General features: G+C 38.8%; 1 protein-coding gene across 1 annotated transcript in view; it reads right to left on the bottom strand.

Moving 5' to 3' along the window:
• Dpyd (dihydropyrimidine dehydrogenase) overlaps nucleotides 1–14,780 on the bottom strand; it is an 851,011-nt gene that overhangs the window by 784,985 nt on the left and 51,246 nt on the right. The window contains exon 2 of the mRNA XM_036191420.1: nucleotides 14,650–14,760. Within this exon, the coding sequence (XP_036047313.1) occupies nucleotides 14,650–14,760 (111 nt within the window). The remainder of the gene's footprint in view (nucleotides 1–14,649; nucleotides 14,761–14,780) is intronic.

The following is a 14,780-nucleotide window of genomic DNA, read 5'->3' as shown; positions in this document are numbered from 1 at the left end:
CTCTATCCTGCCTATCTGATGCCCCTCCCAAGGCATTTGCTAAATGTACTGCTTGTGTTGTGTAAATGTAGAAAGCTAATGAAGCTTCTCTCATGTTGGAACATGATATTTGAAGTAACCTGGATCTTGATGCCCAGGCCATGGTGTGTTCATCACATCTGGGGTGAGGACAAAATCTCCATCCTTTCCTTTGACAGTCTGAAGACCCCATCCAACACTCTGCCATAATGTCCCAGGGACGGGTAGGTAATGGAGCTCTCTGCCCTTTTCAAATGACTTAAAAGCAAACAAATTTCCTCTTCTGAAATTGTCATATCTCTCCTCTCCAGGACAAGAATATTTATTACTGAAGACAGAAGACCAGCACCAGGATGAACTTACTAAAACAAGCCCTATCTTCCCTATCTATGCATCCTCACATGAATTATTACCTGTAGAAGCCCAACTCCCTTCTCCTTGGTCTTGTCACTTACAATTAATTAGCTCTGGCAAAATGGTGTATAGACCTTGGATCCACTGAATATTTCAGTCTACATTTCTTTTCTGTAAAGGCTTCTGTAGACATAAAAAGTAAAATATTAGCATCATATGAAGCTTCATGGTTTTCTTTGCTGCTTATCTGTCTTTCATTGTTTCAATTCACGTGGCTCAGACATAGAAGATATAAACTAGAAGGAAAGATTTTCCTCACCATACAGAAAGTATATATATATGTATATGCACATGTGTTCCTTTTCTCCTTCTGTGTCTGAACTTCCATCTTTTTAACCAACAGATAAAATCCCTGGAATGTATTCTTAGCACACCATTAGCTTCCATCAAAACAACAGTTAGGAACAGCAGAGCATTTGGAATCTGTAACAGTTTCCCCCACTTTCCTATAACCTGACTACCTGATGTACCTACTACTGTATCTGAAAAGTGTGCTTATTTTATAATTTTCTTTGTTCCCAAACATTTCAAGAATCTGCCATCATAAGAGGGCATAGGGTGCAAAGAGAATGTATGTTTCCAGGCTATGGCCACTGATATTTGACTGTAAAACATATTATCTCTTATTCAATTTCAATATTCAAATATTTTTTAATTTTTTTATTTTATAATTAATTTAATTTTACATAACAGCCACGGATTCCCCTGTCCTCCCTCCTCCCATCCCCCCAGTCTTCCCCCCAATCCTCCCCCATTCCTACCTCCTCCAAGGCAAGGTCTCCCCTGGGGAGTCAGCTCAGCCTAGTAGATTCAGTTGAGGCAGGTCCAGTCCCCTCCTCCCTACCACCAAGGCTGAGCAAAATGTCTCAGCATAGGCCCTAGGTTCCAGAAAGCCAGCTCATGAACTAAGGACAGGTCCTGGTCCCACTGCCTGGGGGCCTCCTAAATAGTTCCAGCTAATCAACTGTCTCACTTATCCAGAGGGCCTGGTCCAGTTCCATGGGGGCTCCTCAGCTACATTTCAGCCCTGGTTCTAACATGCAAATGCTGAGTAGTCATGGAAATCTTTGGTACCAAACATGGGTAGTATTCTGGGCAACAGGCTAGCAACATTGAAATATATGTTGAAATTGCTGAGAGAAAAGAGAAAATTTCTGTTATGAATGGCTAAAACCTGATCACAGCATGGCCATGAACATAGGGTATAACACAATAAACTAACTTTTTTCAAAGATTTATTTTTATTTCTAATTACATGTATGCATATTTGCCTGTGTGAGAGTATGTGCATGTGAGTTAAGGTGCCTGTGGAGGCCAAAAGGTGGTGTTGTGTGACCTGGAGCTGGAGTCAGAGGAAGCTGTGGGCTATCTAATGTCCTAATGTTGGTGCTGGGAATCAAACTCAGGTCCTCTGCAAGGACCGTACATTCTCTTAACCAGTCAGCCTTCTCTCCAGACCAACAATTAACTTTTTAACATGCCTATACAAAATCCAATTTGATCATATTTACCCTCTTCTCCTCTCGAACTTCTCCCAGATCCCCCAACTACTAGGTCCTCTCCCACTCTCCCATCCCCAATGTTTTAAAGAGCCAGGTGAGTCCTATTAGTGATGCTTACATGCACATGGGTATAAAGTCATCCATTAGAATGTACACAATGTATCAGAGAAAATAGACTCTCCCCCACTAGTCATCAACTGCTAGTAGCTAGTCAGCTAGGGGTGGGACTTCATGACCCCTCCCTATACAATGCACTTTTTAATTAGAGTAACTCTAGATCAGTAGCACTGAAAATATACCCCCATTTAAAGGAAACAATCATGCAATGCAGTTAGGATGTACCCACCCAGATTAGGGCATATGAAAATCCAAGTATTTCAAAATTGACAAACTTCAATAAAGGAGAGCTGTACATGTCAGCTCACATTCAATTGAAGGTGCATGACTGTAGTGAGTTCTTTTCAAGCTATTTCTCTATGGTCCCCTCTAGTCAGAAGACTGCATGCAATATTAATGCTCTCGGTTGTGTGAGTACACAGCACACACTGCATCCCCAATAAAAAGAAAAGCTCCTCAATTCCTAATCATTTCAATAGGCTCTAATGTAATATTTCCTACATTGGAAATCACGGCACTTTATTTAAGGAAATTGGTCTGGCCAAGTAAGCTGTGTGTAGTGCAGGCTGCACAGACGCCAGTTCAAAGGATCAGATGTCAAAGTGCTCCTTCTAATGTCCCTTAATCATCACTCCGATTAGTGCCTGAATAGGACTGTGATTAAAACGCTGCTGTCATTGTCTACCTATTCAGGCTTCTAGCATTCTACGTGGGTCCCACCGATTAGCGTTTGAATAGATGAGCGATTAGAAAGACAGCTGCCATTGTATGCCCATTCTGGAAAACAGCAAAACTCGCATATTTATTTGCTATGAGCACCAAATAAGTGTTTTGCAAAGGTAAAATATACCATTATGCTCTAAAGACAATTTAGCTGATTTCTTTTGTTCAGAGCACTCTATTTTCCCATATGCAAAGATATTTCTTATTTGCAAATACAGTAATATGCTTCATTAATATCATCTAAAATATACATATTCTGTTTTGCAGCCATATCTTAACACACATCTGCTTTATTATATAGCACTTATTGACCTACAATACATCATGCAATTCCAGTTTAATATTTATGATTATGCAAAGAATTTCTGTGTAAACAAATCAAAGCAATTTGGTTCCAGATCTTCTGGATCCCATCTCTGTATTTTTAGAACATTATGTCGCCTGTATGAACAACTTCTTCAAAAAGAAAGCTTTGTGTCAGATGCTGAGAGTCTGAAAAGGGCTCACATTTCACACACACTGGGTAGCCCATCAGGAGCTCCCAGACAGGCTGAGCTGCTTGCAGCCAGTGTGAGATTCTCTTTTCCCACATCATGGGATGCAGAGGTCTAGCCTACAACTATAACTGAGCCAGAGTACCATGTGGAGGTTTTTGTTTTGTTTTATAAGAAATGTAGAAAAATTTCACAAGAAAACAATGTATTGCAACTTCATGCACATAAGGTGAAACTCAAAAAAAAAAAAAAATCTGGTTTTGTGTGTGTGTGTGTGTGTGTGTGTGCACTTGTGTGTGTGTTTGTGTGTATTGGTATGTGAAGAACCAATTTACTGCTAAGAAATTTCTGGACAGTGGGAGTATTGATACCTCAAAGGGGATAAAAGATAGTTTATTTGAGAGCCAAATATGAGTGACATGGCCCAGAAATATAGATTCCAGTTGTATCAAATTCTGTGTTCCAACATGGGAACAGTTTGATGAAGTGTTTGTAGTAGCAGAAAAAAGAAAATGAAAGTTTATGACACTTTTCAATACTCTGTTGGAAACATCAGGTACACAAGATTATGGCAAAGTATGGGAACTTCTGCTATATGCTGTCTGAGGGCATTCTTAGCTTTTTGGATGGTGGAAGCTAGGTGTGTGTTGTTAACACATTCCAAAAGGTCTCAACTGACAGTCACAAGCATGCTAAGTCAGATACAGAAGTCTGCAAGAAAGGGCTATTGAAAGGCTAAAAATAACCCAAGGTATGTTGTAACTGGGCTCCAGACCTGCAACATTCCAAATTGTTCACAATCACCAAAATGCTATCAGTTAATCAGCCTTGCGGAAGGTTCAATGTAAGGTGAAGTTTGTTTAAGGGGGCTTTCCTTCACAGAAGAAATAGTCTGTTTTCTATCACAGTTCCTCACATTGGCCTCACTCCCATGTCCTTCCCTTTATTCTGCCTTTCCATGCCACCTGTCATGAAGGACTTCCCTGTGCCTCCAGCTTTTCGACAACAGAAATCTGCCTACAGTAACAACCCCAAATGTCAATTCTCATCACCAGTACTCACAGAGGGCTGCATGTAGGGCAGGTTACATGTATGCACACATTCTCTCATTTGACCTGGTGCATAGACATCATCCGTATTTTCATTTACGGACAAAGAAAGGGAAGTAGGAATATATTTGTTTTAGTGGGGAGCACACAGCTAGTAAATGACAAAAGCATTAAGTGAACCCATGGTTGGTTCCAGATGGCAAACTCTTAACCGACCTGTCTGCAGCTGAATACTGATCCTCTGACTGCTTCTCTAAAATTCCAGCCACAAAGATGAGGCAGTTCATTGTGAAGAGATTTTTTTTCTTCTTTTGCAAATAAAGCTTATTGAAATCGACCTCTGAAGAGTTTTCTTCAGCTTCATGTAAACCAGGACTAGGCATCTAGGCTCTATTCTGATTAACAATAAAGAAAGGGGGAAAATGCTGAACTATTATAGAAATTTCAAACCAGAGAAGAACACAATAAAAGTAGCAGGGCTGATGGCAGACAATTACAAACGAGTTTAATTTGTGTGCCACTTGGATGTAGAGAAAGTTGTGATTGGCCTGAAATAAATAATTGAACATTGCCTTTTTGTAACAGCCTCAGGATATCAAGAGTTAACACTTTCTCCTTTTTAGGCAGCTACTGTTTTATTACATGTGTCTGCTTGGAGAATAAATCTCTAGTCACATCACTCTTTCTGGAGAGAAGCACCAAGGAAAGCCACTTTCAGAGTGAAAACATAATATTTGACCAACACTAAACTATAGCATATATCAAACAAGGAGTCCGCCTCCTTAATGAGCTAGCATGCACTTCTCTAAACGAAATAAGCAGATTTTTGACCTTGTCAATAAGTGTAATTAGCTGCGATCATCATTACCACTACTCACTGCTGCCCTCCCTCAACTCTACACCCTACTCATTGCAGAACTCCAGCTGCTTCTTGACCTTTGGCTCAGCCAGCTCCCTTGAAGGTCTTCCCCATACACATTTTCCACTCTGGCAGGATCCCATTTCATAGCCTTCCTCCTTTCAACTTCCATCTTTAATTTCAGCTTAAGAACTGCTTTCTGAGGGAGGCCAATCTTGAATCCTGAAATCAAGCTATGTATTTCCACCACAACTGCCACGGTAGACGGACTGGCAACATTTAACTGTGAATACAAGCTTAATGATTGGATGGATGTGTGTATACTGTCAGGGCACCAGGGCTTATGCTCCCATCTCCATCATTATCCACAGTGGCTAGTGCCTATGAGATCTTCAGTTTGGTAATTGATAAATCTGTACAAGTGAGATACAAGTTGATGTTTAGAGTATGCCCAGCTTTTAAATGGATAAACTAACTTGAAGAGACATACTAAAATTCTTAGCGGGGCAGTGATGGCACATGCACTTAATCCCAGCACCTGGGAGACAGAGACAGACACATCGCTGAGTTCCAGTCTAGCCTGGTCTTCAAAGTGAGTTCTAGGACAGCCGAGGCTTCACAGAGAAATCTTGTCTCAAAAAACAAAAAAACAAAAAAAAAATAATAAGTTCTTTAGGAAAAGTCACTTCTCTCCAACTGCTGAGCTAATGCACCAACATATTCAGGAGACGTTCCTCAGCCTGTGTGTTCACACTTCATTTGCAGGCAATGGAGAACATACCATGCCTGCATTCTTTAATCTGAGTTCTCAAAGGAGTCTAGGTGAATTCTTATAGATGAGAACTATTGCATAAAATGTGTTATCAAAAGGAAAGAATGTAAGTTTGGATGTACAGAGAGAAGATCCATGAAACCAGCAGTTCCAGCTTTGCCATTTAGGTCAGTGCTTCTCAACCTTCCTAATGCTGTGACCCTTAATATAGTCCCTCATGTTGTGGTGACCCCACACACAAAATTATTTTCGTTGCTACTTTATCACTGTAATTTTGCTACTGTTATAACCTGTAATATAAATGTCTGATAAGCAGATGATTTTAGGCAAGCCCTGGGAAAGGGTGGTTCAGCCCTAAAGGGATTGGGACCCATAGGTTGAGAACTACTGGCTTAAGTGCCATATGTCACATAGCAATCCTTTCATCTACAGCATCAATGTTTCTCTAAGGAGGTGACCACACTCATGACAATCAGTTATACATATATATGATACTTATTACTTTTTTGTTATATATATATTTGTATATATGTTATATATATATATATATTTGTATATATGTTATATATATATATTTGTATATATGTTCTGAAGGATGAGAATTTTTGTTTATATATATATATATATATGTGTGTGTGTGTGTGTGTGTGTATGTATAGTTATACAGTAATAATTTTCATCCATCAGAATGTAGGTGCCGTAAGAATACATTTGGAATGTTAGTACCAACAACAGGCTCTGGCATATGCCAAGAATATAGTAAGTATTCTAGTTTATAGACATTTACTAAGCACTTAGCCACACACCCAGCACTAATCCAGGTGCTGAAGATTCAGCTGTGAAAAAGCAGGTCCTTATAGATCTGACACTCTAATTAGGAGACAATACATTAATGAGGACACATAGTGTGTTAGTTGCCGATTTCTATGTAAAGAAAAATGAAAAAGGGAAGGATAGATACAGAATAAATGCCTGGGGCAGCAGTGGGTCCACAGCTGATGGTCAATGGAGCTAGTGTAGTTATCATTGTAAATAATTTAATCAGGATTTCTCATCATTGACTCCCACCCCACATTCTTCTTTTCTTCTTCTCAATCACCATTATCCCTGAAACTATTACAGGGTACGGCATATATCACACAACTGAATCCTGTTCTTTGCACAGTCACTAAGTCTTGGAGCATGAGAAGACATAAATGAAATATACTTGCTTTGGGGGACAGACATGGGAATAATATATAAGAAACTGAATAATGAGACAGGACAGCATCCAAATCAGATACTTTAAAAAAGCCTCGTGCATGATAAATATGTTATAAATTCATAAGGGAGGAAAACACTAAGTACTTACATATCATGAACATTTTAATAACGTTACTACTAGATCCAGGCTCACGGATCCTAACCAATATAAAGAAAAGAGGAGGAGGAGGGCCTGCTCTGAGGGGCTGGAAAGATAACTCATCAGTTAAGAGCATTTATTGTTCTTACAGAAGATCCAAATTTGGGGCCCAGCACCAGATAAGGCAGATCACATGCTTCTTGTGGCCTTCTGCCCTCCTTGGGCATCTGCATTCATACATGAACATACCCACACACAGACCATACACATACACATAATTAACTAATGAAATAATGTTTCAAGAACAGGAAAAAAGTTATCTCTATTCAAGAATAGAAAAAAAAAAAAGTGACCCAGGGTAGATCTCTGTGAGTTCAAGGCCAGCCTGTTCTACATATTTAATTCCAGGCTGTCCTGGGCTTTAGCAGTGAAACTCCTCAGAACAAAACAAAGTAAACAAAATCCCTACACTGTATTTTCAAAACCTTCTTCCCCGCCATAAAAAAAAAATGAAAATAATGGCAAAATTCAGAGAAATAGCATTTCTGCCATAGATGGAAATCAAAGTTTCAGGGAAAGAGAAATGAACCTGAGTGATTCACAGTAGCTAGAAGAGGAAATGTGAGCCAAGAAAAAAGTAAATTTCTCTCTCAACTTTTAACCTTTCAACACAGATTACATTAATATTTTAATGGCAGAGAGACAGGAGAGGAACAAAAGACAAGTAAATGCTGGAGGAAAAGGGTTGCAGGAAGCTCTCAAGGCTCTTCACAGATGTTTGGCTAACATCTGGTATATGGCAGTCAGAATCTAGAGCCTCTATGATTTAGGAACTAGCTGAAGCCCTGAGAAAGAGGCCTGAGACATGAGGTATCCTGACCTCCAGTGCCCACCATAACATCACAGTGACTGCCACACTCTCAAGGCCTTCAGAATAGTGGAAAGGTCAATGACAGAGGGGAGTCTGATGACTGGGGGAGAGGAGAGTGAGGAAGATTCATAAATTATTGTAGGTGGAACATGATGGAGGAGATTGCTCAGCTGGTCAGAGTACTTACTCCTCAAATTTTAAGGGCTCTCTATCTTCTTTCTTTTCAAGACAGTGTTTCTCAATGGTCTGGAACTTGCCAATCAAGCTGGGCTGGCTGGCTATTGAATCCCAGGGATTGCCTGTCTCTTACTCCCCAGCTCTGGGACTACAAGCATACTCCATCTTGCCAATCTTTTATTAGTGGGCTCTGAGGATGGAACTCATGTACTTGTGCTGGGAGAGCAAGCATTTTACCAACCGAACTATCCCCCTACCTATCATGTCACACTTTTTAATTTCTAAATATCTTCACAGTTAAACTCTTCTACAAACTCCCTTACCCTGCTCTTCATTGTTTATCATCCAACTTTCTGGAATAGTCCAAAAGATCTTGCCTCCTATATTTCTCACTAATCCATCTCCTACACTAAATCCCAGAATCCTTCAGCTGAAGGAAAATTCACTTAATAATTAAAATCTATATATTGCTCTTCTTTAGAAATCGTGCTATATTTATTGATGTCTGTCTTCTTCACCAGAACATGAGAGATTCTTGGTAAGGTCTATGATGCATTCACATTCATTCCAATTGATGAATGACAGAATGGCTAGCCTATTCTAATGAGTAATAAATGGAAAAAGAAACCACACACACAAGGAAAAAATCTCTGTCAAAAACTAAAAAGTCCTTATTCAGTTTCGTTGTCTATAAGGAAAGGTTGGTGGCTGATTTTTATCTTTTCATGTTGTAAAGTACTTTGCTTGAAGAGTTCTCGTGCCCAATTACATGGGTTCAATGTCTAGTTCTATGTTAGCCAGGCTTCTCGGACCTCCCTGTGCATGGTCTTTCATCTTGGACTGGAGACAAACTAAAATGGCTACCACAAAGTGATCCTGAAGGTGAAAAAGCAAGAATTTAGACATAGGAACTGAAATAATAAACTTTAAATAGGCATTAGATTTTCATCATCATTGTTTTAAAATGTACCTACTATATGTGTCACAAATTTAGAATAAATTTGCTAAGATTCTGAAAACAAATGACTCACTGAACTTAACCATACCTGCTTTTATTTTTCACCTGAGATAAATTTTCTGACTCACAAAATTTTCTGGTCTTCAAAAATTGCTCATGGAAAATGACTGCAAAATATTTATGTAATTAGGACAGTTCCACGTTTTCAAAATGTCAAAAATAAACAGCGGTGATGGAACACCTGCTTAAAAGATATTGGGAATAACTGCTTTGTGCTTCATTACTCAGTCCAAACACATTTGCCAGCTTAAATTCCCTGTGTAATTCAGAATTTCCAATTAGTAATAGAATGCTAGCAAGCTGCCAAATAATGAAATTCTTGGGCAAAAAAATTCAAAATTGTCATCCTTGGGACAAAACAATGCTTGTACTCTTAGAAGCCAATCATCTACTTACTAAGACAAAATTAAAGTCTGCTTTAAAAAAATAGAATACCACTTTTGTAGAGTTTACTTATCTCTAAGTAGCATTTGATATAGCACCTGAAAGTATGGATGCTTCAAGCATCAGTTAAATGAGTAGAAAGATGGAGAGAAGTTAGACAGGGAATGAGAACTGCACAATACTACCTCAAAACTTCATCTGGGATCTCAAAGAAACCCATGAACAACCTGGATATGTACTGTGATAAGGCAATGACTTTCTGAAGTGAGGCTTAACCACAGTCAACCCAAAGCTGAAGTTTTAATTCTGTCTGTCTTCTGAGGTAATGTCAGAACTATCACAACCCACACTATATTGAAGTTTTACAGTATGTCTACTTTCATAAACACTTTTGGCTTTTCTAAGGATGTGAAGTGAAATACTGGTAAGGACCTAAGTAATTTGAATGAGTGATCCGCATTCCTCAGAAATCTAATGCAATAACAAGTTGTACACAAAGAGCCGCCATTCACTGCAATGCAAGAAAATATGCAAACCTAATGTCCAATACATAAAGAATTGGGAAAATAAGAGTCCTGTTCATTTGTTCATTCATACATTCATTCAATAGCTATGCAGTAGGTACAAGTTATGAGCCAGGTTCCACTTGAGAAGCTGGGTCACAGGTAAGATGAAATGTATGACAAGTGAAATATAAAAATCCCTGTTCTACTGGGTTTTACATACTCACAAGCAAAAGGAAGACAATGAACAAACTGTGAGTAAAAGGAGTGTATCAGTAGCAACTACTGTAAAAAAAAAGCAATGAAGCCAGGCAGAAAGAAACGAGTGGGCAGAATTTGACATAGGGTTCCCAGAAACAGCTTTGCTGAGATGATAGGTCAGCCAGCAGGGGAAATTCTGGGAGTTGTAAATGAGCAGAAAAACCCCTGGCAGATTCTCAGCACAGAACTTTTAAAGAAGACTGCAGCTGTGCTAATTGTTAAGAATAGACTCCGCATGGAAAGGGGTTAGTGTTGAGACTAGTCTCGAGGCCACTACAGAGCCATAAAGGAGTGGTAATAAGTTTACCATATACTCTTAGTATTTTATTCTAAAGGAAAATATGAGGGCAGAAATTCTGGGGAGCAAATTGGAGGGGGGGGCAAGATAGCAATTTGACAATTTTTTCTCTTGTTTTTAAATTTATTATATTTGTGTTTTTATTTTATACATCAGCCATGGGTTCTCCTGTCCTCCCCCTTCTGCCCCCACTCCCACCTTTCCCCCAGCCACTTCCTCCATTCCCATCTCCTCCAGGGCCAAGACTCCCCTGGGGAACCTTGGGCTTACACAGGGACACTTTGCTCAGCCTGGAAGTTGGGGATTGGACCTTCCTGTACTGAATCCACCAGGTAACTTCACAATTTGACTACCAGCATGTTACACTTGGGGAACCTGTTAGATATGTTGAAAGAGCTATTAAATGGGTATTTGGTTATCATGGCAGAGTTGGAAAAATTGGCTAGAGATCTAAATACAGGAATTATCGGACTGAAGATGCTACTAAAACAGTGAGGCAATGATTTAATTAATAACACAGTTTTGAAAAAATACAAGAGATAGGGAAAGAGATAGAAGAAGGGGGAGAGAAATACACACACATCAGAGAACAGGGCAAAGACGGTAGAGGAAGGAAGAGACTGAAGGAGGAAGGAAGGAAGGGAAGTGAGAGAGACCGTGAGAGAACCTATATTCCAGTAAAGAGAAGTGGAAGGGCTATAGCAGATACTGTGGGTGGTGAGGCTCTGAAATAGAAATTTCAGCATTGAAATGTAATTTTCCTGGAAGCAAAGTTGGACTTGGGATTAGACATATGTACTTATTAAGTGAATGCTCTGCAGGAAAATGACAGGGGTAGGGAAGGATGAAGGGAGACAAGGCAGAGACAAGATGCATCCAAGATGTTGCCTATTCTCAGCCAGATCCAGGGGCCTCTACAATGTCCCTCCTAGAGGCAAGCAATAGAGCCAACTTTAAGAATACATCTCAGTTGGGTGTGGTAGTACACAAATTAATAAGAGCACTTTGAAGGTTGAAGCAGGATCTCTCTGAGTTCAAGGTCAGCCTACTCTATGTATCAAGTTCCAGGACCTCTACTTGGCCTTCAACACCACTTGAGTAGAAACTTTGGAGCATCTCATCTCAGGAGAGGGTGGGAGCTGAGATTATTCACTTGCCCTGTTAGTGTGCCTTGTAAAGGGACTGTTCCATTACTATCTTCTTGTGTTTGGCTACAGTAAGTATTGCCTGTCTGAATGCTGTCTGTCTTACTGGTTCCTTGAGCTAGAGAAAATGGCAAGTATTGCTGGTGTTGCCATGTGTGCAGAAAGATACAAAGTAAAAATCAAATCATATCCTTGATAAGAATTTCATTCAATTCTTCACACACAGAGGATACTTATGAGGAAGAGGAAGGGATGCTTACTCAATTGGTGAAATGAGAATCAGATTGAAACTTAGCTCCTGATCTCCCCACAGGAATGAACCTCACTGTTCTCTCTCCATCTCTGAGTATCTCTGGAGTTTGCAGAGTCATCTGAATCTTCAGCAGATCTTGTACAACAGGATTATTATTTTCACATAGACTATAAGCTTTTAATTTATTGTCCCATGTACATTTACTCACTACAGAAAACTCAAAGTACACAAAACTGTCAATAATGCAAACATAGCTACCATTCACAGTTACATGGACATTTTTATTCTTTGTGGATGTGCGCAAAAGTATAGTTGTATATAAGTACACACAACTGCAATTAGATATAGAGATAGTTTAAGTGCTTTGCATGTAATATAGATTGTGACTGTTTGACCCAGTGAATTAACTATTTAAAAATAATTTTAATGGTCATACAACTTAACACTGAATATATTTGCTTTAATTTAGTTAACCATGACCCAGTAATTGGAATTCAGAGGATTTTCTTCTACATTTTATTCGCTACTGAATAAATAATGCCTAGAATAATCCTCTTTCTACATAATTAATGTTTACCTAATTCTTAATTCTTTCCATAGAACATATTAATATAAGATGAATTACTGTATGTGTTTGATAATTTAAAGTTATTTGTATAGGTTCAGTTGTGTCTCTGTAAAATTTTTATGTTGAAATACTAACCCTTAGTACTTCAAAATGTAGTTACTTAGAGACAGATTAAAACAAGACAGTAGAACAGTAAGAATACACGAAAATAGAAAGCATTGAAAACAGGAAGTAGACCCTATTGATAAGACAAGTAAAAAAGGTCTCAGCAGGCTTCAGCTCTACCAACCCTTCATACGTCAGTCTCCAATATGGTGAATACTGAATGACTCAAGCCACCCTACAGTGGTGCTTTGTAATACAAACCCTTTCACATAACACAAATATTAATGAATATTCTCAAATATATTGTGAGATTGCTTTTCTACAAATTCAAAACAATAAATACTTGGCTGAGAAAATAGCTCAATATTACCTTTGGCAATTATATATTTTGGAAGATAGGAAATAGGAAACTCTCTATATAAGATCACTTCAGGAATAAAATGATCATTTTCCTAAGATGGTAATAATAATAACAATTGTAATAGAGAAAAACTTCTATTTCTAAATAGAACCTGGACCAAAGATCATTAATGATCATTTATGGATGAAAGGCCCCAGGGAAGGCATCTGATGTCTCTGGATTATAACTCTCACATCTTTGAATGAGAGATTTATCCTTGATAGCCTTTAACAGGTAAGTTTGAAAAGAATACCATTCTGCTATCATTGCTCTTCAATTGTTGCCATCATTATACAAGATCACAATATGTCATCACATGATCCAGTGTGTGCTACACTGGTGTCCTTCCAAAGACTTGTACTGGAAATGTCCTAATAAAAAGCAGACCTCCCAGGAGCAGATCGAGGCAAACAGAGTGCCAAATCCAGGGCTGCCATTGACTGGGAGACCTTTCCATGCCATAGTCTACCTGTCTCTTTATTGTTTTCAAAGTGCTTTTCAGGGTGGCCCATGATAAAAAGAGGTAACAGTTACAAAACATATCCACAAGTGCCTATCTCAGGTCTCATCCTCTCAATGGAAAGAGAAATAAAAAGAAGGAAAATAAAGCCAGACATCTTAAACAACAGTATATATGTGCCATCCAGAGAACAAACACCAAACAATCTCCTGCTATAGTCTCATTAATTATTTTGGAAAAAAATTGGGGGAATTCCACTAAAAAAGGAATTCCTTTCCAATTTAAAAATACTTGTAGCTCATAAAACAGTATTTTTCAATGCTGCCTTTGAGGTCATATCTAGCATCTATTCATGACCTTACAGATAAGAAAGATTCTAAGCTGGGTGCTGTGGCTTAAACTGCAACCTCAGGACTCAGTAGGTGACGAAAGAAGGAGTCAGGTGTGTAAGAGGCCAGTCTGGGTTACACAGCGAATCCTGGACTCAACAAGCAGTTAAAAAGAAATAAAAACTAGAATCAGGCATAAGAAATCTCAACGAAGCAGTTCTGCTTCTGCACCTCACCTGGGAATGGCAGTGTTTATACTGCACACTTACTAGTTGGATGTGCCCCAAGAACATATTTCCAGATAGTAGGTGGCAGTGTGTCCCACCTTCCTCCATGACACTGGACCTTATATATAGAAAATCTTTCACCGTGCTACCATTGCACAAAATGATTTTAAGATAGGATTAAAAGAATTAAGAAAATGAAATATTGGTTTGAGACTATGTTCAAATATAAAATGTCTAAAGTATTTCAAAAGCACAGCAGTGCTTTGGACATACTTAATTACATTTCTAAGGATACAAAAGACATTGTCTTCAGTGTGCAGGATCATTTTCAGCAGTAAATCATGTGTCAGTGATACTCACAAAGCAGTTCTTATCAGAATTTCTTTTCCAATGTTTCTTGTCTAGTTTCTTGGCCACAGTGGAACGCAGCGTTGCATAAGCTTGTATTCGAGGATTTAAAGCCAGGATATTCTGAATACAAGAGAAACAAT

Source organism: Onychomys torridus, chromosome 6, assembly GCF_903995425.1.
Source record: "Onychomys torridus chromosome 6, mOncTor1.1, whole genome shotgun sequence".
NCBI lineage: Eukaryota > Metazoa > Chordata > Mammalia > Rodentia > Cricetidae > Onychomys > Onychomys torridus.
Note: the sequence above shows the minus strand (reverse complement) of the source record. Positions and strands in the feature narration are given on the sequence as shown.